The following is a 25036-nucleotide window of genomic DNA, read 5'->3' on the forward strand; positions in this document are numbered from 1 at the left end:
ACCGAGGCGCATATATGGATACGAACAACAACACCAACACTACACGCACACGCGCGCGCTGCAACAACAAACAGCTACGTACAGTGTGTGTGTGTGTGCGTGCGTGCGCGGGGGGGATTTTGGACCGCCTCGCGATGCAGCGCAAATGGCACTACACTAAACAGGGCTCGACAGTGCGACTAGGTACTCGCATTTGCCACTTAACATATCACCGTGCGAGTTGTAAAATTCACTTTGTAGCACCGGTGCGACTACAGAATCCGATCTTTACAGCTAAAAGTTGCGCAGTTTACATCCAAAACAATGTGTCACTCTCTCGGTTCTGCACCGCTGCTGGAGAAGTATAGCACTGTCGAAGGCAGCGCAACTAATCCCCCCCCCCACACACACACACCCCAGAGAGGGAGGAGAGAGAAGAGAGAGAGAGAGAGAGCACACACGTCTTCACCCCAGCGAGGGAGGGAGACAGAGAGAAAGGGAGAGAGATAGAGAAATACAGAGCTTTCCAGTCCTTACATTTTCTCTCAAATTCACCAGCAGAAAAGTGAGCAAAGTAGTGTGCCCTGCAACTTTCTTGGAAATGTGCATGTTGCCTGCACTGCCAGCCAGCAGCGATGTAAGATGAGCCTGTGCATTTCACGGTTTTCACCCTATATAACTTGAACGCATAGGCAATCAAGTCAACACCATTAATTCATGACAGCTGTGTAGGGGTGACGATTGCGTGATGCTTCTATGTACAGGATTCTATAGGTCACCACTTTTGGTGTGACACACGGCTTCTGTTTCTGTTTACAATGCGTTGTCAACACCTGCTGACTTGACAAAGACTGACAGATTTTGGAGAACACTGATAGTTTATCCTTTAGTCATTAGGCTGTGGAAGTATTCACACTAGGCTACTTTTGGATTTATTGGGATTGGCAATTTGGGGAAAGGAGGACCTCCACAACACCACATTGGTAGGCTCAAGGGGCTGCATTCTTTTTCCTCTCGAGGGTGCATGGGATGATGTGAGCCCCTGCAGCAGGCTAGGGTCCGGGAGCCCCGCTCAGGTTAGCGGGAAATGACCGCGGGGTGCGGGTTGCCAGGTTTTTTTATAAGTTAAGTATTACAAAAAAAACAAATTAAACAATATATATATATATATAATAATATATTTAAATTTACGTCATATTTAGGGGCATTTTGACCTAATTTCTCCGTTCATTGTCAATGGCAAATATTGAGACGTGTGGGGACTAAAGCTGTATATAGGAGGGCCCTCAAACACATTATTTGATAACTTTTCATCGTGCTCCTACAATAATTTGTGTGCTAATAGATTTTTCAATTTAGTCGCACACGTGCTACTTGGAAAAATGCTAAGCGTCGAGCCCTGCGCGCGCACGCGCTGCAACACAAAACAGCTGCATACAACGCGTGTCACTGTGGACTTCTGTATCTGTGGACTTCTGTATCGCAACGCGGGCCAACGCAACTCTGGGATGAGCGGGCCGAAGGCCCGCGAAATTCTAGAAAGTTACAATTGAAAATAGTTTTAGATTTTTTTTTATTGAGGCTTTTAGTCAGTACGTTTTTGTTGAAAATTATTTGATTCATTTATAAATTGGAGCTGTTTGACATCTACAATTGTATTGTTTCTTTTAGTTTTAATATTGAGTCATGTTTGAGTTTTGAACCTATGACGTTTGGTTTATAAATCCTTGTCTTTATGTTTATGCCACAAAGGCATGTGAGATGCATGGTGCAGAGTTCTGTCTCCATGCCCCCAATTACCCAGGTGTAAGTAGTCACTGATTAGCCCCTCCCCTATAAAGCCTGGTGCCCATGATGGCTTTCCTGTTTGGTCATTCTTTGTTTGCACTGACTGAGCAAAGTTGGAAACTGCTTGTAATTGCTTTAGCACTTTTTGAGTTTAGGCCATTGATTTTTTTAACTTGGTGGTCCTAATGTATGTTTCTCAGGTGTCACCTCTCTATGCATCAGTGTTGATGACCAATGTGCAGAAATGTTGTGTTTGTGACCTGTACCTTCATATTGTGGTTCTTCTAGCAGAGTTCTGCTTATAGGCTTGTCTACTCTCACCATTGTGGAATGCATAAGCAGTGTGGTTACCTTAGCACTTTTAATGGATTCCCAAGATGGCATAACATCAAGTTGAATTTAAGCCATGGCCACACATACAATTCCATAGTACTTAGTCCTTATCCCAAATTGTTGTTTTTTTTGTATTTAATTGATTGGTGTTTGTTGCAATAAATACATGAAATGGAATTTTTGGATTCAATTTAAATAATGTATCCTTGAGTCACTAGCTCAAAACTGAATGCAGTTCACAAGTATGGAGCTCAGCCTATAATTAATTTGATTGACATGCTGCATGCCATGGGTGTATAAAGTGTTATTTTTTTCTAAATGAATTGAGCTACTCTAAGATGAGCTGTGGTCATAACAGCACTGTTTGAGAAACTAGTTAAACACTTTAAAGACCGTTTTATTGTGACAGTCTAAAGTGAGAACAGAAAATGTACTTTAACAAAATGTAAGTGTAATAAAATATATATACTAATCACAATACACTTTAGTTTTTGATAAACAGACTACATTACATTTGTTGTTTTCACTTTAAAGTAAAAGTCTTAAGTGAGAACAAAATGTACTTAACTTTTGATCATCTGAAACTAATATGATACAAAGGGTATGAATTGTAATGACATTACTTAGGCTGAAATTAAACTTCTCTATTTTCTTTCAATGAAAGTGTAAATCTGTGTGCAGTCTCTAACAATGTTCTAACTGATGGTTTTAAGCAATAACCTAAATCTCAGTTGAACCCTGATCATCAGAGGGTGTATCTAGCAGATTCTTAGATTTTTAGTCATTCTGTCAGGGGTAGAGGTGTTTGCTGTGGATTTTCATCTTTTGACACGTCACCTCTTCCTTCAACCTTAAATACAACCTCCAAAATCGTATTAGTGTGAAAAGTCTGATGGTGCAAGAGAAAAGCACAGGTTTCACAAGCTGAAGGTGGTGGGTTTGAATCTTGATCAGAGCAAACCTTCATTTTCTGGCTTTTTAAGGCCAAGAGTGCCGAGGCAGCCCGCCTCCCTCCTCACGCCCTCTTTTGGCTCCGGTGGGAGGGGGAGGAGCATGGAGGGTACACCTCCAGGGGAGGATCTTTTTTTGGAACCCGCCTCCGGGGCGGGATTTTTTTATGAGCCTGCCTCCTGGGGGCGGAGCTTAAGAAATTTACATATTAAGCAAAGTGATTTTTATACTTTTTTAAATGTCTTCTTCACATTAATTTGATTGAACCATTTTATTATTTGTTTTTATTTGTTTTATTGAGATATTTGAGTTTTTTTTTTATTTGAGTTTTGTTTGTATGACACCTTATTTGAGCTGTTTTGTTTCAGTTGGTTATTATTTTTGTTTTTGTTTGACTTTTTGTTTGATTATTAGTTTTGTTTGAGTTTTGAACCAGCAACCTTTGGATTACGAACCTCAGATGTATCTTTTGAGCCACACTGGCATGTAAGGTACAATCGGGAACTTATATTTAACCAACCTTTTAGAATTTAAATTGACAGTGAAAATGTTCTTCAGGAGACTTGAACCCTGAATGTTCTGTATACAAACCCCAGGTTTATCTCCTGAGCCACACTGGCATAGGCGATGAAGTTGAGAACGTCTTACTTCACTCACCTTTCAGAATGGACAGCGTTAGTGAAAATGTATTTCAGAATCCTTGAAACCTGAATGTTCTGTATACAAAGCCCAGGTTTATCTCCTGAGCCACACTGGCATGTATAATACTGTTGAGAATGTCTTACTTAGCCATCTTTCAGAATGTAGATGGACAGTGAAAATGTCCCGTGGTAGGTTTGAACTCGCAACCTTTGGTGTACAAACACCGGATTTTACTCATGAGCCACACAGGCATAAGTAATGCAGTTGAGAACGTATTACTTAACCCACCTTCCAGAATTTAGATTGACAGTGAAAATGTTCTTTAGGACATTCAAACACTGCCCCTTGCAGAATTTAGATGGACAGTTAAAATGTCCTTCAGGAGACTTGAACCCTAAATGTTCCTTCAGAAATCCCAGGTTTATCCACTGAGCCACACTGGCATGGTAATGCAGTTGAGAATGTCTCACTTAACCCACTTTTTAGAATGTAGAGGTTCTTTAGGAGTTTCATTAGGAGGTTCAAACACTGCACCTTTCAGAAGGACAGTGAAAAAGTTCTTCAAGAGGCTTGAACCCTAATCTCCTGTTTAATTTCCCTTTATTGAACCTCTTCTTCAAATGTAATTGAGCTTTTTTATTATTTGTTTAATTGAACCATTTTATTTGCTTTTAATGAGGCATTTGAGTTTTTTTTAATTGAGTTTTGTTTTAGTTTTTTGTTGCTTATTTGTTTTGTTTGGGTTTTGAACCAGTAACCTTTGGATTATAAACCTCAGATTTACCTTTTGAGCCACGCTGGCATGTAAGGTACACTCAGGAATGTTATATTTAACCCACCTTTCAGAATTTAGATGGCAAATTTACCTCTCATGTGCTACAAGGACATGGGAGATGCATGCGGGAACCATATATTTCTAAAACTATGAAACATTTCAAATATTCCTTTTCAGGCAAACCACCGTAAGACGAACATAAATAGGTTTGAATGGGGTTTCTAGGTGTAAGTATGTAGGACTAGTAGCATGCCAAAGTTTGTGCTATTGCCATTGAAAATGCATTGGGCGTTAAAGTTAAATAAAAGACTCCCACCATTTACAATTTAGATGGACAGAGAAAATATTCTTTCGGGGTTTCAAACAGTGAACCTTACATTTATAAACCCCAGATGTATCCCTTGAGCCACACTGACATCATGAAAGTAACAACTGGGAATGTAACACTTAACCCATCCATCCATCTTCAAACGCTTATCCGTAGTCGGGTCGCGGGGCAACAGCCCCACCAGAGTGCTCCAGACTTCCCTCTCCAGAGCAACATTAGTGACTTCCTCCTGGGGGATTCCGAGACGTTCCAAGGCCAGTGAGTCGATGTATTTCCTCCAACACTTAAGTTAACCCACCTTGTAGAATTCGGATGAACAGTGAAAATATTCTTTAGAAGCTTTAGTTTGAACTGCAAATCTTCAGCTTATAAACCCACCTGTATTGAGACACGCTGGCATGGAAGATACAACGGAGAACATAACACACACCTTTTAGAATTAAGACGGACATCAGAAATGTTCTTTAGGAACCCTCAACCTTCAGTTTAATAACCCCTCTTGAGCCAGGCTGACATCATGGAAGATACATGAGAACGAGCACACACACCTTTTAGAATGCAGGTGGTTACATTGTTCTTTGAGAGCTTTGAATCGTAAACCTTCAGTTTAATAAATAAATAAAAACACATCTTGAGCCAAGTTGTAGATCACTGGTTCTCATTTCTCAGTGGTCCGGGTTTCACCAGTGGTCCTTGAGGGGGTTCCAGGACGGTGGTCCACAGCTAAATTGTTGGAGTTGTAACCAAATTGACGCTTATAGATCTTTAACTCTTGATAACTCTTGAAATGTTACATACCATTTAATTTGATGCTCTCAAGACTTAATTATTGTAAAACATACATGCATTACTTAATGTACAAGTCTACACAATTATTAGAGAATGTAAAATAATTGTTATTGAACGTTTGCCTGTTATCTCTCTTATGGTACCACATAAATGCACATCAAATGGTGGTCCGTGGCTCAAATGCTGAATAAATAATGGACCTCGATATGAAAAGAAAAGTATAGAACATGTCACAGATGACATTCAGAAGGTGGTGTTTTGATCCATCAGGTCTCTTCCAAGCTCCGGCCGTCATGTCATATTCATAATGGTAAAAGTCGTCGCCATCATAGCTGAAAAAACTGTGCTCAAGACATCACTCACAAATGAAAAAAAAACAACCTTTATTTATAAAACAAAGATCCATAACAAAAGGGGCGTTCACATTCATTGGTATGCTAGCATTAAAGGCATTGTATGTTAACCACTTTCAACCTGCCATCCTATTTTTGGGCATGTCATTACATCGACCAAAATGTTGCCACGTGTTGTGAGCTTGTAGATTTTTCCGCCATTTAATTTGTATGACGAAATATAATAGGACTTTAAGTGGTTCAAGTGAAAACGCTCCTGGAAAGAGAACTAATGTACTTGGTGGTTTGTCTAGCAGTACCCTCCATATTGTACAAAAATATACACCACCTGTACAAATCTGTACAATGTCAAGTAGGTAGAAGAGAATATAGAAATTATTCAAATTTTTTTTACAGCATACTTAACAAAAGCTGGTATATACAAGACACATACAAACATAAAAAAAGAGTCATTGGGCTTCAAACATTATTGCAGTTTAAAATTAAAGCATTTTATATAAAAAAACAAAAAAAACAACTGTACATCCCAATGCATACAATGTAAATATAATCCTTGTAGACAAAGATAATTCAATAGTCTACATATAAAAGAATGTGTGGGGGGGACAGTATTGAATCTCTTTTTTCTTTTTTTTGTCGTTTTTCTTTTTTAACACAAGTGGACCAAATCTTTTCAATAGTTCAAGTCTTCACCCCGAAAATGTCTTTGCTAAGATATACAAAACAAACCAGTCAATAAATAAAATAAAATAAAACAATACAAATCATATACAAACAGCAAAGAATCTTTTCTTAAGAGGCAAACAGTGTATTTTAGTGCACAAAAATACAGCAAAAAAAGGCAGAGCTGCGTTTTAAAGTCTCCTTCCTGTTCATTCTCTACAGGAAGCGCACAGTCAGCTCCTAGGGCGGCTCCTAACCGCTTGCCACCTCATTTCCTTTCCTTTCACACCATCCTTAAATCGTAAAAAAAAAAACATTAAACGAAATAAACAAAAAAATTGGGGCCACTAATGACAAACTCCCCAGGTGACATTATTTTCAGTTGAAAGGAAAACGATCAAAACAGAGGTGTAACATGATCTGGCGCTCGGTGCAAAGTGAACATATAATCCTAATAATAATAGCTGACAATGCGCCACGGGTTGTGAGCTTGTTGATCGGCTATTTTCTGAACATAAATTGAGCATGAAGGTAGAGCCACCAGGCGGAGAACACAGAGGAACATAGACAGTATGCATCAGTGCTTTGCAGATTCATTGCAGTCCTTATCGTTGGGACAGCGTCGTCTCGCCTCTCTTATTGCATTGGGGGGGGGGGGGGTACTCGTGGCTGTGAGCCTGTCTGCATCGATCGGATCTGACGGTTTTTAACAACTCACACCAACAACGAGCGACTTACGAGACGAGGCACAACACCCACGAGAGCGTACAGTACACAGTACCAAGGAGGAACCTCCTCGGACGCAGCAGGGGCCCGGTCAGCCCCTTTGTGTTTGAGTCACGTGGTGCTTGTTTTCTTTCTCCCCGTCACCTCCGTCCTAGGAGGACGAGGAGGAGGAAGATGAGGAGGAGGAGGAGGGCTTGTTGTTGTTGTTGTTATTTGTGGTGTTGTTGACGTTGTCGTAGAAACAGTCCTCGTTGACCACCGAGGTCAGACTGTGGACGCTGAACTCCCTCTCCAGCAGGGCGTTGAGGTCCGACGAGGTGGCAGCGGTCACGTCCGTCTGGCTGTCCAGCGAGCGGCTGTGCCTCATGCTCAACAGCGCCCCCTGGTCTCTCCGTCTGAAACTACCACCACCGCCGTCGCTGCCTTTCCTGGTGACGGCGCCGCCGTGGCTCTGCTGCGTCTGTCTGGGCCGGCTCTCCGGCGTGTCCACCTCGGCGCCCTCGGGTTGGACGCGGGGAGCCGCCGCGAGCCCCATCGACGCCGCCGTGGCCGCGCCGCCCTCCTCCTCCTCCTCGGACAGTCGCATCTGAAGGAACTGCGCCTCCACCGAGCCGTCGCCCGCATCGCCCCCCACTCCGGTCTCTCTGGCGTCGCCGTCGGCGAACTCGTAGTCGTCCTCGTCGCTCGCCACGCCGTCGGACTCCTTGGCGGAGGAGGAGGAGCAGCGAGGTTTGGAGGAGGAGTGGCCGGGGGGGAGGTGGTGGTGGTGCTGGGGGTCCGACAAGTGGCTGGGGGTCCCGCTGCTCAGGCTGCATTCGTCCGAGTCGAGCCCCATTTTGAGGGTCCCGGGCTGGGCAGCCGGCAGGTCCAGGAGGGGCTGCTTGCAGAGCCAGCCACGCCTGGTGGAACCTGGTAGGGGAGGGGGGGATGGAAGATTGTTATCTCGGTATCGTCACTCCATATGGAAACCTTGCATCTCCATGCCTTTGTCCTAAATTGATGGCCTACACTTTGTCGTACGAGCCTGTCGCACAAAGTGGCAAACACGTTGCTGATCTACGAGCTCACAACGTGTCGCATGATCACAAAACGTAATCGGAATTATTCAACCGAGGGGAAAATATTAACAAGAGCTTGTGACTGAATAATAACTACATTTGTTCGAATTGAGCCTAAAAGGCAAACAGAAATACAAATTGTTACGTTCCAATGATCAATGCAAAAAACACAATTAAATCGTTAATCACAATTACGTGTGTGACAATTAATTGTCAACTTAAATTTGTAATTGTGACAGCCCTAGTATTGGATATACAAGGTTTCTGGCCGATCGTTACGATATGCTCCTCTAGCACGTTATCTCCAAGAACCCCGGAATGCTCTGCCAGATACGATGGTGTACATGCAGGCTTACATTTACACACTTTATGCAATGTTTGCAAAGCCATAAATCCTCTTATAGAAGGCTAGCATTCCAAGCACAACGTGCTAAAAGGCCAAATGCGTGGCGGTTTGGGTAAAAAGCGGATATACAGTACAAGCACTTTGTGAGCGCTATGAGCATGTATAGGTCTGCAATCTTTGATTTGATTTTGATGATTTGATTTGTGAACATTTGCTGGTTGAAAACCACTGCACTATACGATGCCAGGTCAATAGTGACCAGGCATCGGTCTACATAACATGGTATCTAAATGACATTGTTTTGCCCTTTGCCCACGCCTGTAAGGTCGTCCAGGCTAGGGCTAGGGCATTAAGCAACTAGTCAACTAGTTTACTAGTTTACTAGTCGACTATTCTACTAGTCGACTAGTAAATCCAATAGTCGACCTTGTTGGTACTAGTTGACTAGTTGATAAGAAAAAAAGGTTTTTTTTTTTTTTTTCTCCCCGATTTTGTAGGCCTCAAGATCAGGTAGATTATAGTTATAGTCACCATGTACACAGTTTTTCAATGTACAAATATTTATATATAAAATTAAAAAAAATAAAGTATTTTTTAAATTTATTTTATTGTTTACATAATAGGTAGTTAAACAACTAGTCGACTAGTAAACTAGGCAACTAGTCAACTAGTAAAAATGACTAGAAGTGAATGCCCTCGCTAGGGCACGTGCTACTGGGCCTCGGCCAGGTCTCGGTGGGTTTAAAGCAGAGTGCAGAGACTCACCTATCTTGGCGGAGGCGGGCATGGTGTGGCGGAGGGGGGTCAGCCGCTCCCTGCCGCCCCCTCCTCCTCGCTCTGACGCACCGTCGCCCCTCATGTTCCTCCTCACGTTCTCCCTCAGGACGGAGCGGAGCACCTTGATGACGCTGACCTTGGACTCCACCACGCTGCAAGGACACACACACACACAGACACACACACAGCAAAAATCACACGACTGAGACATTTTGTATGGCCGAGTCCTAATGTTTGCGATTTGTGGAACATTGGAACAAATGCTGCTGTCCTTAAACTATTAGATAAATGTATTGAATATTTCCTAAAACGAGTAGTTGACTCCCCAAAAAATATATATACTTATTTTCTATTCAAAAAAAGTACATGAAGCTTTGAATTCATGGAGAGGTTTTTGTCACATTCCTGAGCTCCTGAGGCATAATGTGATGACCAGGGCATCGGTCAATAGGAGTCAGCAAATGATTGGCGTTTTAAATTAGTATCGACTATTATTAGTAGCTTACTTAATGCAGTATCTATCTTTTTGAGGGGCGCTAGCCCCTCCTATATTGAGCTATTAGTGTAGATTTTCGTCTTACACAAACATTAAATTCCCACCGACAATGAATGGAGAATTTACGTAATATGTGTCTGAGCAAATCGACATGTTACGTGACGATGATAAGAGCGCCGCTCACTTCACACAGGTGTGATTTTGTTAATTATTTTGCTAGGAATATGAATATACATGGCCACCTCGGGCACCACCTGTTCTGTAACCTTGAACAAGGACATTTAATATTACATAAGCCTGGCATAATTTATTCATCCACGAAGCCGATCAACACTTATTTAAGTGTTGACAGCAACGGAGTCATTGTTGTTTTCCATCGTCTCCGTCGGGTGGGAAATCTCACATCCGTCCAAAACTGGAACTTTTCGGGATTCGAATTCAAAGGCATCAAAAGTTGCAGGTCTCAGTTTCGAACTTGTGGATCTGCTACTTTTGATGCTACAGTTGGAGGCCATCGATATTGTCCTTTTCTTTTTGCTGAGGTTTGCGTGATCTGCGCAAAAGGACAGTTAACCCATTTTGGGCGGGAACCCCTTTTGGTGTTTTAAACATTATGTTATAATTTAGCTATTGAAAAATAGCAGATCTACAAGCTCATAGCGCGCCACCGAGTGGCACGCTACGAGCTTGTAGGTCTGCTATTTTTGAAAAATAGTGAAAATATTTATTTCAGAAAACTGGAGGATTTAGAAGGATTTTTTTTAAATTTTGAGGTCAGGCCTAAATGGGTCAAATGATAAGGGACAATATCGGTGGCACCCAACTGTACAGTATGTTGTGTCTGACCTGCTACTCTAGTGCTGATTTTGACAGCAAATTTTGATTTAGTTTTCATTTAGTTTTAGCCGCTCTACAAGCTCACAACGCAACCAAGCATAACACCACCTGTCTTTTAGTTCTACCGGATCTCTTCCCCACTAGTCTCTCCCCAACATTTTAGTCCAGTTTTTATTCGTTGACTAAATCATCAATAGATGTAGTCTTAGTCATCGTAGCTTATTTAGTTTATTTCGTTTCCGTCGGCGAAAAACGTTAAGTCAGTTGAACATTCTTCTATCGTAGTTTTAGTCGACGCAATCAACGCTACCTGCTGCACAGCTGGAAGACTGTCTCGGGTCTGCCCTCCACTTCAGACTTGGTGTGAACCAGCTCCCAGACGCTGCTGCTCTCTGTGCCTGCACCCCCACACAACACAACAAGGGACAATATATGGATGATGTATTCAAAGGAGAGAGAGAGAGCGAGGGGGGGGGGGGGGGGATGTTGACAGCAAACGCCGAGAGGGCTGTGTGGGTTTATGAGCTCCTGCTTTAGTGTGTGTGTGTGTGTGTGTGTGTGTGTGTGTGTGTGTGTGTGTGTGTGTGTGTGTGTGTGTGTGTGGGAGAGAGAGAGAGAGAACAAAAGACCCAGAATGTATTATGCGAGTGATGTCATGGTGTGTGTGAGTGTGAGTGTGTGTGTGTGTGTGTGTGTGTGTGTGTGTGTGTGTGTGTGCGTTTATACCTGCAGCGTTTCCCAATCGGACCTGCAGCGCCGAGAGGGGGATGAGCCAGCGGAACTTGAACGGGTCCAGCTCTCCTCCTCCTCCGTGGGAGAGAGCCGAGCGAGGATTATTCTGTATGACGCATACATACATACATACATACATACATACATACATACATACATACATACATACATACATACATACATACATACATACATACATACATACATACATACACACATACATACACGCACACACCAGAGAGAGAGAGAGAGAGAGAGAGAGATGTTAAACATGCCACTAAAGGCGTATGAATAGATAGCATGTTATTTAGACAGATTGCCAGGTCATTTGTAGACCTGGCATCCTACTGGGCACTGGTTCCCAAAGACTGGGTCGGGACCCTTTTGTGGGTCGCGGACACATTCTTATGGGTCCCCTTAGGTTGTGTTTCCTACATTTGGGTTTTAATTATTTTGGTAAAAACATTCTCAAAAAAACGCAAAACCTTTCATGAATTAATTAACAACATCCAAAGATTATTTTCAGTAATGTCATGAAGAAAATCAAAGAAAAATCTAAGAAATTCCATGAATTAGAACAGATATTTAAGAAGTAGTGAAAATAGCCGATCTACAAGCTCACAACGCGGTGCGAAGCCGCTGTGTGCTTGTAGATTGGCTATTTTCACTAGTTTGGTCCCCGGGCAAACATCTAATCTCTCTTTTGGATCACAGAATAAAAGTTTTGGGAGCCGCGGCTATGGGGTGTATAGTTTACAGATGATACATTCGTTGATATTATAATGTTTAGACCGATGACAGGTTCTTGGTTTACCTACCGTGTGATCCTAGATTACCATCGCTATGCATCTGATGTATTACCTTGTAATACCTTGCTGTAAATCGCTCTGGATTAAGAGTGTCTGCTAAATTGTAAATTGTATGGAACTACAGAACGGTGTCAGAGAGAGAGAGAGAGAGATGCCTCACCTTCTTCTTGAGTTTGTTGCTCTCCCTGTAGACCAGGATGACTGCCTTCTTGAACACTGGTGATGACAGAGAACACAGCCACCGCGTCAACACACACACACACTTTGTTGTACTGTGTGTCCATGTCATGTATGTAAAATGTAAATGTTCTTGTTTGTATACAGGGCGCCATTGAAAAAGAGACCCTGGTCTCAATTGGATTCCCCTGAAATAAAGGTTTCAATCAATCACTCAGGCAATGCTTCCCTAGACTGGAACTCACCTATGCTTTAGTTTTTATGGCATAGGCAGCTCCCGGCAGGAAACTAGGCGCAGCTGCGCATGAGACTAATTAATTAGAGCGACAGAGAGAGAGAGAGGAGTGTGTGAGTGTACGTGTGTGCGTCTGTGAGTCAATTTAACAAAGGTGCAGACGATCAGAAATCAGCAGAGAGTGAATGACGTTTGCGCTACTGTATGCCAAATTGAAGTGGACTCCTCGGCCCCAGACTATTTTTTTTCTCCCTGGAAATAAAAACGTCTGGGTTTCCGAGGCTAATGCTTCCCTAACGACCATTTTAGATACACACGACACAACTGGCTTTAAAGACTCCATCCAGGATTTATTTGAGCCTCCCGCCCACCCTGACAACAACTTGGAATTGTAGGCATTACATTTTGTTTGACTCAGTTCCACAGATACAAATTGTGAAAATAGCCCAACTTCTAGCTGGTTGTAAAGCTTGTCGGCCAGTGACGTATCTCAACCTACAGGGGCCCATTCTTCAGCGGCTCCGTGCGCGTGCGCGAGCGAAGTGATGATGATTAGGATTTAAGTAGCATTTAATGTGTCAAACTAGGGTTTATTCATGATTCTGAATCCATTGCAAGCATTAGTTTTGCACGAAAAAAAAATGGGGTGCATACTTAGTTTAGACTAGTCATTGGTTAGACATGGGTTAAGGTTAGGTTTAGGTGTGCTGCCCCGTGGGAGGTTGCTGCAGGTTAAAAATCACCTGTGGCTCCCGACATGCGTGGCGGGTTAAAACTAATCCGTGCTGCGGGTTAAAAATCACCCGTAGCTTCCTGTGAGGTTAGGGTTAGGTTAGGGTTTGGGGAGGGCTCCATTTTCGTCACCGCTAAACCCCTTATCCCTTCTTTGCCTTTTTTTATTTTTTTTACTATTTTGACAAACATTTTGGAATAGTTCAACTAGCCAATCTACATTGACACGTTGTGAGCTTGTAGACTGGCCATTTTAACTATTCAAAAATGTTTTGCAAAATAGTAAAAATCATGGTCTGACGTAATGTCTGACGTAATGAAATCACACCCGTGTGAACTGGGTGACCATAGCAACCATGCTCATGTTTTGGTATGAACAGACAGACACGTAAACTAACAAAGCCAGTTGTAGGAGTGGTTTACACCACTCAAAAAAAAGAAAGAAGTTTAGGGATAAGGGGTTTAGCGGGTGAGGAAAATGGAGCATGGCGTGTCTGACTGTGGGTACAACAGCAGTGGGAAGAGGAACACAGAGATGTGTGGGATGGTCAAACTGGCACAATAACAAGCACATTGGGAGGGGAAAGAGAGGGGGTACAAAAAATAATTGGCTAATCTAAATTTAGAAAGAAAGTAAAAAGAGAATGGCCTGCTGGTCCGCCTGGTTGCCATAGCATCACCGAGGAGTGATGCATTTCAAACGACAACCCATAGGCGCTTTAGGAAGAAAATTAGAGGGGGGGGGGGGGATGACAGGAACTCAAACTGCCTGCAGGCAGACTTTTAAGTCCCCAGCTGGGCTGCGGCTACACACTTGTCTCAGTGCCACCCCAGAACCAATCCTGATTAGCAACCCAATATTTGTTGGCTGTTGATTACATTTTAATAAGACATCTGCAGGTGACACTAAAGAGGCTGAACCAGCTCATTTAAACCGTGTCAAATGTGGTTGTCTGTGTCCAAAGCCTTTGAGGGGAACACTGTCACATGTGGGAATTTGATGCGAGTGCCAGCAGCAGACTGTTGGCTGCCAGGAGCCCTTAAGCTCTGGCAGAAATGGGGGGGGGGTTACGGGACTCATTTTCCCAGAATGCAACGCGGCAGGCCAATGGTGGTGGTGACAGACAAACAGTATGTGGACTCACCAAACACAGTCAACTCTGGATCTTTTCTCATGCGGCCCAGAGACGGATGGGGGTTGAGCCAGACCACGGAGGAATGCATGAGAAACTCTCCCATAGAGATCTCTGTGACCTGACACGGAATATAAATAGACGAGTTAAGTCACTCAGCCTTCAAGTCAAGTCACATTTATATATACATAGCACATTTCATACAACAACATCAACATCAGCTATTTTGTTTAAAGTTAAAAAATATTAAATAATGTCAGTAATTTCTTTGTATATTTAAGTTATTTGTCAAATCTGACAAATCTGATTTTTTTGAAACATCATTCACAGCCCTAACCATACCAAAAGTGTCTAACCTGAGCCAGATGCAAGTATCCCATACAATACAATCCATCTCATTTATAAAGCACATTTAAAACGAAGAAAATGAAAAATACTAAAATACAAAGGGCAAAAAAACAACAACATAATAACAGGGCAACATGAAGACATATTGCAGTGGAAACAGAAACTCTTAATCAGCATGTTGGAACGCCAGGGAGTACAAGTGAGTTTTCAGACGGGATTTAAACACAGGCAAGGTTTGAGAAGCTCTAACATGAGTGTGTGGGCGCTGCAACAGAAAATGCCCCATCCCCCGGGATTTCAGCTTTGAGTTAGGGATCTTAAGAAGTGATATGTACAGTACAATGGTGCCAATGCCAACCCAGTTAAAGACTTAAAAATCACACCCGCGTGCAGTGAGGGGCGCTAATATAGGTGAAATATGGCACAGGTGAAACAGGCACCTTCTTGTCTTTGTTTTTCCCCCAAAAATTATTATTATTATTATTTTAGTAATGTGTTTCTTTCATTTCTGTGTCGCAACCTCGCAGCCGTTGTGGTGCAGGCCACTTTGTGTTTACACACTTTTGTCTTCAATTTTTGTGTTTACACAAACACTCAAAGTTGGACATTGGAGGGGCTAGCACCCCTCAAAAACCAACATTAAAATCTTAAACTGGATCCTGTAACGCACAGTGAGCCAGTGTAGGGAGGCGGGAATCGGGGAGATGTGACCATACTTCCGTGCCCCAGTTAAGAGGCGAGCGGCCAGCGTTGTTGGACTAACTGTAGTCGCGAAGTAATAACCATCGACCCCTGCCTGATCAATCAAAAGAGATCAATAGATTGTGTGAAGAGTGTGTGAATTATGCAACAACCATATAAAAGTGATGATACAGTCATTACTGCATGTGTTATTATGTGTAAGGTAAAGCTCTTTGTGACATACATATTCATCATCCCTCTCCACCTCGTCAGAGAGACGGTGCATCTCTTTTTTTTTAAAATCATACACAGATTCAGGCTCAGGGACTTTGAATAGCAATGGAGCAGAGAGAGCACCGCCTGCTAAACTAAATATATTCCATCAATTCAACATTTAATCCATTGAGACCTGGAACGCATCCATGTCACGTTAGCGTTAGCGTTTTAAACATTATGTTATAATTTAGCTATTGAAAAATAGCAGATCTACAAGCTCATAGCGCGCCACCGAGTGGCGCGCTATGAACTTGTAGGTCTGCTATTTTTGAAAAATCGTTAAAATGTGCCTCAAATCTTTCCGAAAATTGTCATGATTTAGAAAACTTTTTTTTTTAAATTTCGACGTCAGGCCTGAATGGGTTAAATACATATTGGTTCCCTGGGGGGCAGTGCAGTAGGATATGTAAACAGGATAATGAGTCAGGCTGCTTTGACTTTGAGGTGCTAATAAACACCACGAGAAGCAACCTCTCTGGTTTGAAGCAGGTTTCACACACACTGTGCCAAATACCATCAGATACAGAAAATACAGTTAAAAACACTGCCTGTCTGTCTGTCTGTCTGTCTGTCTGTCTCTAAAGGTGATTCATGCGTTTTAAAGACATACTGTACAATGCACAATGGACACTTTTTTGGAGATTTTTTTACAGCAAATTCTGATTTGAGTTTTAGTCATAATTCTTTTAATAACTTTTTTTCAATGGATTTTTGTCATCTGAAATGTTTTAGTTGAGACTAGATATTATAACTAAAACTACAGTTGATTGAGTAGAGTCATTGGCAGGTTTTGATGCCTAAAGCCCCCGCTTAGATGAAAATGTCAGATCCGTCCGTTTAGATGGGGTAGATTTTCAGGGGTTTAAAACTGCAACAAAGTGAAAGCACCTTCCAGAGTGCCAGAGTGGAAATCTTTGGAAATGCTCCACGTGCGTTTGTTCCCGCTAACCGAAGACGAGATTGCATTGAACGAGGTTATTTATTTATGCTGTTAATTCTGTATCACTATTACCTCTTTGTCGTGGCCGGTCTGCTCAGCAACCAGCTGGTCAAACACCGTCCCGTATTCCTCGTAGATCTTCTGCATGTCGTTTATATGGCTGGCCACCTTCTCCATGGCCCTCTGGGCCTCTGTAGAGCACACACACACACACACACGGTTTAACACATGATACGTGACACATTCTCTGTGGCCCTCTGTAGAGCACACACACACACACACACAGTTTAACACATGATACGTGACACATTCTCTGTGGCCGTCTGTAGCACGCGCTCTCTCAATCCCACAAAGATGAATTGTAGTGTATTAGCTTGTCTGACACCTTGATGAGACAGAGAGCAACAACTGCAGTTACTGCTCATAGACTAGACTACAGCCAGAATGGTCATCGCAGCGAGAGGCGCGCACACACACACACACACACACACACACACACACACACACACACACACACACACACACACACACACACACACACACACACACACACACACACACACACACACACACACACACACACACACACACACACACACACACTTTAACACCTTCTCCATGGCTCTCTGGGCCTCTGTAGCACACACACACACAGTTTAACACCATTTAATTTGGTTGAAACGGTGTCACATCACAAACTGCTGTTTTGTAAAGATCGGTTTGTTGTCTCTGTGTGCGCGGGGGTGCGCATGCGCGCGTGTGTGTGTGTACCAGTGAGGTGGTAGAGTAGAGTGTGTGTGTGTGTGTGTGTGTGTGTGTGTGTGTGTCTGTGTGCGTACCAGTGAGCTGGTAGAGTAGAGTGTGTGTGTGTGTGTGTGTGTGTGTGTGTGTGTGTGTGTGTGTGTGTGTGTGTGTGTGTGTGTGCGTACCAGTGAGGTGGTAGAGTAGAGTGTGTGTGTGTGTGTGTGTGTGTGCGTACCAGTTAGGTGGTAGAGTAGAGTGTGTGTGTGTGTGTACCAGTGAGGTGGTAGAGTAGAGTGTGTGTGTGTGTGTGTGTACCAGTGAGGTGGTAGAGTAGAGTGTGTGTGTGTGTGTGTGTGCGTACCAGTGAGGTGGTAGAGTAGTGTGTGTGTGTGTGTGTGTGTGTGTGTGTGCGTACCAGTGAGGTGGTAGAGTAGAGTGTGTGTGTGTGTGTGTGTGTGTGTGCGTACCAGTGAGGTGGTAGAGTAGAGTGTGTGTGTGTGTGTGTATGTACCAGTGAGGTGGTAGAGTAGAGTGTGTGTGTGTGTGCGTACCAGTGAGGTGGTAGAGTGTGTGTGTGTGTGCGTACCAGTGAGGTGGTAGAGTGTGTGTGTGTGTGCGTACCAGTGAGGTGGTAGAGTGTGTGTGTGTGTGTGCGTACCAGTGAGGTAGTAGAGTGTGTGTGTGTGTGTGTGTGTGTGTGTGTGTGCGTACCAGTGAGGTGGTAGTGCTCCTCGCTCTCTGCGTCGGTGAGCTGCACCAGGCCCTGCAGCAGCAGAGGGTACTTGAGGACCCTCTGGACGGGCTTGATCAGGTAGGACTCCAGCGTGGACGAGTGCTGCTTGGTGGGGTTCCTGGCCTCCAGGAACTGTTTGAAGGCACGGTCCGTCTTGGCTGATGATGAAAAGAGGTGGTGGTGGTAAAAAGTTACTCAAGTTATCAATACACTGCAATGTAAGAACTATACTCCGTTACCGTTAAGTGAAAGTCCCGGAATTCAAAATGTACTTGAGTGAAAGTGCAAAAGTATTGGTAACATAAAAATGTACCAAGACTGGGAAGTACTCAATATGTAGAATATCCCATTTGAAGTTTCCAAATGTATACAAAAATATTTTGAAAATAGCAGATCTACAAGCTCTGCATCTACGATCTACGAGCTTGTAGATGGGCAATTTCCAAATGGCTGAAATGTATATAGGGCTGAAGTGGTTAATGTATGTTTAGGAATGTTTGTATAATCCTTGTCCAAAATATTTGTGTGTGTGTGGGCGTGTGTGTGTGTGCGTGTGTGTGTGTGTGTGTGTGTGTGTGTGTGTGTGTGTGTGCGCGTGCCGCCTCAGACCCTTCCATTCATGCTACTTGTTGCACTACTATGGTGCAGCAGCCGTAGTAGTGCAACACACAGCTGGTGCAATTAGTATGTCACCACCAGTAGAGGGGAGTGTGTGCTTCCCCTCCTCTCAGCACTGCATACACAAGGCAAACATGACCGTATCGTCGTTGGAAACCAGAAACCTCTCATCTCCATATTCTAACTTTGCTCGTGTTCTGCTAGCATCAATGCAATGAAAGCTGAGCATATAGTACAGGCCTGGTGTGAGAGCACGTAATACTATCTCAAATGTGTACAAAATCAGACTGAACTGAGCGGCGCTGTGTGTGTGTGTGTGCGTGTGTGTGTGTGCGCGTGCGTGCTGTAGTGGTCAATGGGTGAGTGCTTAGTGTGAATGGTCCGACATCTGCAGGGGTCAATAGGTCGTAAGGGATCAATAGGTCCTACTCCAAACAGACACACATAGCTGTTCATTGGAGATGGTGTGCACCACTCCAAAATGTACAGTATAACACCGACTGTATGATCCATGTAGAACCTAGACCGTCTAAAGACTATATCTTTCTGTAAAGGTGATGACATCTTTTCCCAGAGCCGTGCATCCCACCCCTCCGCTTTCATCTCCGCAGGCTGAGAAGAGCGATTAAAGGTATTCATTATGGCATTAATTATAGCCCTCGCAGCGCACAGACAGGCAGCCTCACCGACACCTCCCAGAGTAATTGGCAGGCAATTAACGGAGTTGACAAGTAAACATTGGGGAATCACATATGGGCACAGGGGCGTGAAGAGAGCCGAGAAGAAGAAGAAGAAGAAGCAGCAGCGATTCGGGTGGCTGGTGTGTGTGGAGAATTATTTCACCGTTGTTGACAAAGGCCCGTGTGTATGAGGTTGGATGTTCTAAGGATCAGCTGTTATGTTGAGCACCATGTTGCCAACTATTGCTGTGCGACGCTAGGCTCTGAGTTGGCTGAACTATGTAATTAATGCACTTCTATCAACTATAATACTATGCTTGGTGAATCTCTGTGGTCTGGTGCTGGTGTTTAAAAGACAATGCTAGTCCTATTTATGACATGTGCAGAGGAAGACAACACTAGTCCTATTTATGACGTGCAGAGGAATATGGTGACAACATACAAAATACTACTGTAATACACTGTGGAGTAAATAAATTAAATAAGAAAGACATACTAAACTCCATATTATTGTAAGACATCTGTAAAAAAAAATGCTATGGTGTTATAAAGAAATTAAATGAAGTTTGATTACAGCAGCATAAAAAGTGGCACTGTATTATGGTGTTATATACTGTACCGGTACCACAATAAAAAGAGTCATAAAAAAAGGGTCATACCAGCGTGTCCTATTTTATTGTCTTATTGAGTTCAACATCATTTTCCTTTTGGAGATATTTGGGAGCCATTTTGTGCTGATGAGTCACTGTGCTGCAACCAGCACACCTCCAGCAACAACACACATCCATGAACATTGCACAGATGATTAAATCCAGCACGCTGTTCTGCTGAAGTGACGCTTCCTTAATAAGTTGCTCTAGTCTAGTTTCACCTACTCCGTCTTTAACACATTGAAATGGGAAAGAATCAGTGCCACTTTAGATTTTATTGACGTGTGTGTGTCAAAAAAAGCTCATAGCACATCACTTTGTGCCACACTATGAGCTTATAGATCTTCTAAGTTCTATTGTTCTTACAAATTGGCGCAAATCTTTCAATAGCCTACGTAATGTTTTTTAAAGCGAACATTGTTTTACTCAAATCTTTGCTTCTAGGGGACCCTGGAACAACATATTTTGAGATGGATTTTTTTTAGGGTCCTTGACATGAAAAGGGTTTGGATTTGTTTTCTTCAGAAAACTGTTTTACTGATTTAGAAGACAACTTTAGAATGGGCCTCTCAGGTCTTATTGCATTAAAGAGGAAGCCTGGATTATAGCATCCTGTACCATCTCCCAATGTCAGAGGCTGGCCATGACATGTTTTTCATTAGTTTAGTTTAGTTATTGTCGTGGCCTTTCAAAAACATAAACAAGCTCCGCGTTCAGAGAGAAGGAGAATTACAAGCGATCCATAATAAATCAGCAGCGCTGCGCGTTCCCCCCCGTTCTTCTCGGGGGGTTTTGATCAAAGAGTTGCCAGTTTACTTCAACCCAGCCCCATTAAAACGCCATCCGAGCGCCCTTCCCTCCCGAGGAAATCCCCACGCAATCCGTGTAATGGAACGGCTTTAAGAGGCACAGGAGGGCACTTTGCCCGTCGCCCAGCGTGGGCGGGGGAGGCCAATCTCCTTCCACTTTTCCCGCTGTTGTGTTTGGGCAGCTTCCCATAACGGCGCTCGCGAGGCGAGGCGTCTTAGCGGCGGCATAAATCAACGTAAATGTTTATACTCTGTCACACGCGCGCGCGCGCCGAAGGAGACGCGAGGAATTATTAGCGCTCCTGTCGCAGGTCCCCGGCCGCGCTCTTGGTGGGGATCAGGCAGCCCTGAACTCATGTAGAAGTGACAGAATCCGCTTTTTTGAATGTAATTTACCAGATATAATTGCTTAACGAACAACGTTAATCCACAATGAAAACAGCCTAAATGAGCACAAAGTCCTGAGGTAAGTCGTCATAAAGTAGAACAGCGCTATTCAGCAAAATTCCAAAAGTTCCAAGGGCCACAAGCTAAAAATGTCAGCATTATTTTTGAAACGATTCAAATGTATTTTGTAACAGAGACTACATGACTAGTCTAAAAATGGAAACGCACAGTAAAAAGCCACATTTCCATCTAACCTCAATGAACAAAAACATTGTGATTAATGAGAGTTACAAAATGAGGCTTCATTCACAAAATGTGAAGAGAACATATACAGTAACTAACAGATAATCACAGGTGTATAAATAAGTTAAAGGGGCATTCCACTCATTTTCAACATTTGACTATGTCATTAATATACCTTAGAGCTGTTGTGTGGAAATAATAAAAAAATCTTGATGATGTCATCAAGATGTGTTTCACCATGTTAATGATTTGTTTCATAATTACAGTTCTAGGAAACACAGAATGGGGGGAATTTTTTATTATTATCTAAGGTATATTAATGACAGTCAAATGTTGAAAATGGGTGGTTTTCCCCTTTAAGTGGTTAATTCTCAGCTGACATCAGGCCATATCACTTTCTCTTGGAACACACAATACCTACAATCAACAACAACAACTACAATGAAAATAACTAATAATATTTTTATTGGTATGACGATGACGGGCCGCAGGTACACTAAGCAGGGGCCGCATGCGGCCCACGGGCCGCGGGTTGAGCAGCACTGCTGTAGAAGCTGGAAGCGACAGCGACAAGATGATGTAACGGAGATGCAACCATGATGGCTGCATCACGGCTGCATCCATCGTGATCGATACGGCCGTCAATTAAAGTGACGGACGGGCTCTCCTCTGAGGTCAGACACAATAAACACGGAGGCTCTGGAGTAGTCGCACTGGTTTTAAGGTCTGCGGAGGTACAGTTGTTCATATTTTGTATGCATTGTTTTTCTCATAGGTTATTGCATTTGTACTGCACTGTGTGACATGTAGTATTGTGTAGTTATTGCATTTCGTCGCTTTCCAAAACTGTAAAAACTGATTCAAATTCAAAAATAGCAATTGTAGCAGATCTACAAGCTCCAAGCGCGTCGCTTCGCGCCGCGCTTGGAGCTTGTAGATCTGCTACGCCGTGGCATGAATACACCATATAATCAATTGTTTTACATTGGGTTTTATTATACGGTAAAAAAAAATCACACCCGTGTGAACTGAGTGGTGCAACTCCCCCCCCCCCCCCCCTCTCTCTCTCTCTCTCATTAGCAGGCAACAGTGCAGCACTATCTCTCTCTCTCTGTTTCTGGCACGACAGCGCCCCTACTGGTACTCATGAGTCACACATGAGTCACACACAAACATAGGTGTCACACACAAACATAGGTTAACACGGACATTGCTGTTCCTTGGAGTGGTTGCACCACTCAAAAATCATATTGTTTAATGTACTCCATGTGTGGACCCTCCCCAGGAAGAGTAGCTGCTGCTAAGGTGGCAGCTAATGGATATCCAAATAAACAACAACAAACAATAAGAAGGGCGTCAATTAATGTACGAGAAAAGAAATGACAAAAAGTGAAAACATGGAGATGTAGAGGTTTCTGCCCGGCAGCAACGATACATAGTCTGTAGCTCACCGTGGGCGGTATACATCTGTGTGTGTGTGCGTGCGTGCACGTGTGTGTGTGTGTGTGTGTGTGTGCGTTTCACAATACCTCTCTCCAGCACTTTCTGCACTTTGATGTGATTGGCACAGAAGCCGCTGTAGAGCTTGAAGTGGTCGGCGTAGTAGAGGAAGGAGCCCCCCAGAGAGAACAACAGCTTCTGTTAAAGAGAGGAGACGAGAAGCCAGGATGAGTGTGTGTGTGTGTGTGTGTGTGTGTGTGTGTGTGTGTGTGTGTGTGTGTGTGTGTGTGTGTGTGTGTGTGTGTGTGTGTGTGTGTGTGTGTGATCGACCCCAACACCTCCCTCTCTGGGGAAGCTATTCAGACAGTGGTGGAAAAAAGTACTCAAATGTTGTACTTAAGTAAAAGCATCAATACTGCAATGCAGAAATACTCGCGTAAAAGTACAAAAGTGTCGGCATCAAAATGTACTTAAAGTACCAAAAGTAAAAGTACTCTGTGCAGAAATGTCCTCCTTCAAGTTTTCAAATTTATTAAAACTTTAGAAAATATAAAAGATCTGTAAAAGCTCCCAATGCGTCGCGATAGATCTGCTATTTTCAAATGGCTGAAATGTATATAGGGCTGTTGTTAATGTATGATTTGTAATAATAATCAAAATCAAAAAGTTTTCAAAATAAATGTAGCGGAGTAAAAGTATAATATTTGCTTCTGAGATGTAGTGGAATAGAAGTAAAAGTATAATATTTGCTTCTGAGATGTAGTGGAATAGAAGTAAAAGTATTTGAAATTGGAGACTGAAATACTCCAGTAAAGTGCAAACACCTCAAAATTGTCTGTCTCTCTCTCTCTCTCTCTCTCTCTCTGGTCCAGTTCAAGCGGTCAACCACTGGGTTGTATGGATCAATAGCAGCCACACACACCTTGTCATGTCTGCTTTATGAATCACACTTCAGCCATTAATAACCCAGAAGCATTGCTTTAACCCATTTTGACCTGAGATCAGATTCTATAAATGTCTTCTACATCCTGACAGTTTTCTGAAAAAGCTATGTTTCTATGTCAGTGGTTCTTTGATTTTTCAAAAATAGCTAAAGCATAACATAATGCTAACACCAAAAGGGGTTCCCGCCCAAAATGGGTTAAAACGGAAACATTGACCGATGCTGCTGCTGCTGTACTACTTCAGGTCACTGGCTTTGATTGATTGATTGATTTAACATTTTATTTCACAGTTTGTAGAATATGTACGTTTGAAAAACGAAAGCACAAGTCAATACAAAAGACTGCTACTTTGAGGACGAAACCATGATAAAGCACTAAGACTTGTTTACAACAGGGTCCACAATTTTCAATTCATCATGAAAAACAGGAAATCATCATATAAAGAAATGTAAATTCATGTAAGTATATTTTATGATCTACCACCATGACTGGGTGGGCGGCTCGTTGTAAGTGAGCATGCACCTGTTGATCTGTGATTTCAGACAGACAGATTACAAGTGTTTATTTGAACAGATGCATGTCGTGCGTGCGTGCGTGTGTGCGTGCGTTGCTTGCGTGTGTGTGTGTGTGTGCGTTTCTCACCTTGAACTGCCCAGGGGTCTCCAGGGTGCTGAAGTTGGGCGAGGAGGCGATTCTCTCCTCCAGGGTCTGGAGGAACACCTTCTGGAACTCTAGCATCTCTGGCAGGCTGCCAAACAGGCTCTCCATCTGAGGAGAGGAGAGGAGAGGAGAGGAGAGGAGAGGAGAGGAGAGGAGAGGAGAGGAGAGGAGAGGAGAGGAGAGGAGAGGAGAGGAGAGGAGAGGAGAGGAGAGGAGAGGAGAGG

The 25036-nt window shown here is 43.1% G+C and overlaps 1 protein-coding gene across 2 annotated transcripts in view; it reads right to left on the reverse strand.

Annotated features, from left to right (window-relative positions):
* Positions 1-5944: 5944 nt before the first annotated feature.
* Positions 5945-25036, reverse strand: part of tiam2a (TIAM Rac1 associated GEF 2a) — a 139848-nt gene continuing 120756 nt past the window's right edge. For both annotated transcript variants that reach the window (XM_079528271.1, XM_079528270.1), the window contains exons 19-28: positions 24795-24920; positions 23298-23406; positions 18360-18539; positions 16977-17095; positions 14672-14780; positions 12543-12598; positions 11568-11679; positions 11152-11239; positions 9497-9660; positions 5945-8236 (exon numbers count right to left, since the gene is read on the reverse strand). In XM_079528271.1, the coding sequence (XP_079384397.1) occupies positions 7479-8236; positions 9497-9660; positions 11152-11239; positions 11568-11679; positions 12543-12598; positions 14672-14780; positions 16977-17095; positions 18360-18539; positions 23298-23406; positions 24795-24920 (1821 nt within the window). In that variant the 3' untranslated portion in view covers positions 5945-7478. The remainder of the gene's footprint in view (positions 8237-9496; positions 9661-11151; positions 11240-11567; positions 11680-12542; positions 12599-14671; positions 14781-16976; positions 17096-18359; positions 18540-23297; positions 23407-24794; positions 24921-25036) is intronic.

This window comes from Electrona antarctica, assembly GCF_951216825.1.
Source record: "Electrona antarctica genome assembly, chromosome: 18".
NCBI classification, from domain to species: Eukaryota; Metazoa; Chordata; class Actinopteri; order Myctophiformes; family Myctophidae; genus Electrona; species Electrona antarctica.